An 881-nucleotide genomic window follows, 5' to 3' on the forward strand; every position below is an offset into this window, starting at 1 on the left:
CATATCACAGTCTTGATCATACCTTTGTTGTCATTTCTGGGAGTATCTTCAAAAATTTTCTCCACAAAAAGAATCCTCCTCTTTAGCTAGGAGGAAATGTCTGTATAATTATGAAAATATCTTTCCTAACTATCTAAAATTTAGATATAAACTGGACTTCTTCTGCCACTCCTCATGCTGCTTGTGTGCTTGTTCAGTGCAGACCTGGTACCTCTTTTGTGAAGCGGCAGCTGTGGAGACTCCCGCACTCACCATGGCCAACGAAAAGCCCAAGGAAGAGGTCAAGACTGAGAACAACAATGATATTAATTTGAAGGTGGCAGGTCAGGATGGTTCTGTGGTGCAGTTTAAGATTAAGAGGCATACACCACTTAGTAAACTAATGAAAGCCTATTGTGAACGACAGGGTTTGTCGAGAAGGCAGATCAGATTCCGATTTGACGGGCAACCAATCAATGAAACACCTGCACAGCTGGAAATGGAGGATGAAGATACAATTGCTGTGTTCCAACAGCAGACAGGAGGTGTCTACTAAAAAGGGAACCTGCTACTTTACTCCAGAACTCTGTTCCTCCAGACCAAGAAGGCATTCTCAATTAGAAAACCACAATTTGGTTCCACCACATCCTGACTACTGCAGTATAGTTTTCTCTATTCTTTCATTTTCCCCTTCCCCATTCCTTTATTGTACATAAAGTAACTGGTGTATGTGCATAAGCATATTGTTTGTTTGTTTGTTTGTTTTTTTTAACTAAATGACCAATGGTATGTTTTGATCGACAGCAAATGGAGATGGGTTGGAAAAAAAATATTGGTTCTGTTAAAACACCCCCTTTCTCCATTAGTGGCATGCTCATTCAGCTCTTATCTTTATATTCCAG

At 40.2% G+C, this 881-nt stretch overlaps 1 protein-coding gene across 1 annotated transcript; it reads left to right on the forward strand.

The window, feature by feature from the left end:
- Nucleotides 1-253: 253 nt before the first annotated feature.
- LOC311185159 (small ubiquitin-related modifier 2-like) lies at nucleotides 254-535 on the forward strand (the record flags this gene model as incomplete). Its single annotated transcript, XM_084255656.1, has 1 exon — nucleotides 254-535. The coding sequence occupies one exon, from the start codon at nucleotides 254-256 to the stop codon at nucleotides 533-535; it is 282 nt and encodes a 93-aa protein (XP_084111782.1).
- Nucleotides 536-881: the final 346 nt, after the last annotated feature.

The sequence above is a fragment of the Talpa europaea genome (genome assembly GCF_964194135.1).
Source record: "Talpa europaea genome assembly, chromosome: 15".
Classification (NCBI taxonomy): Eukaryota; Metazoa; Chordata; class Mammalia; order Eulipotyphla; family Talpidae; genus Talpa; species Talpa europaea.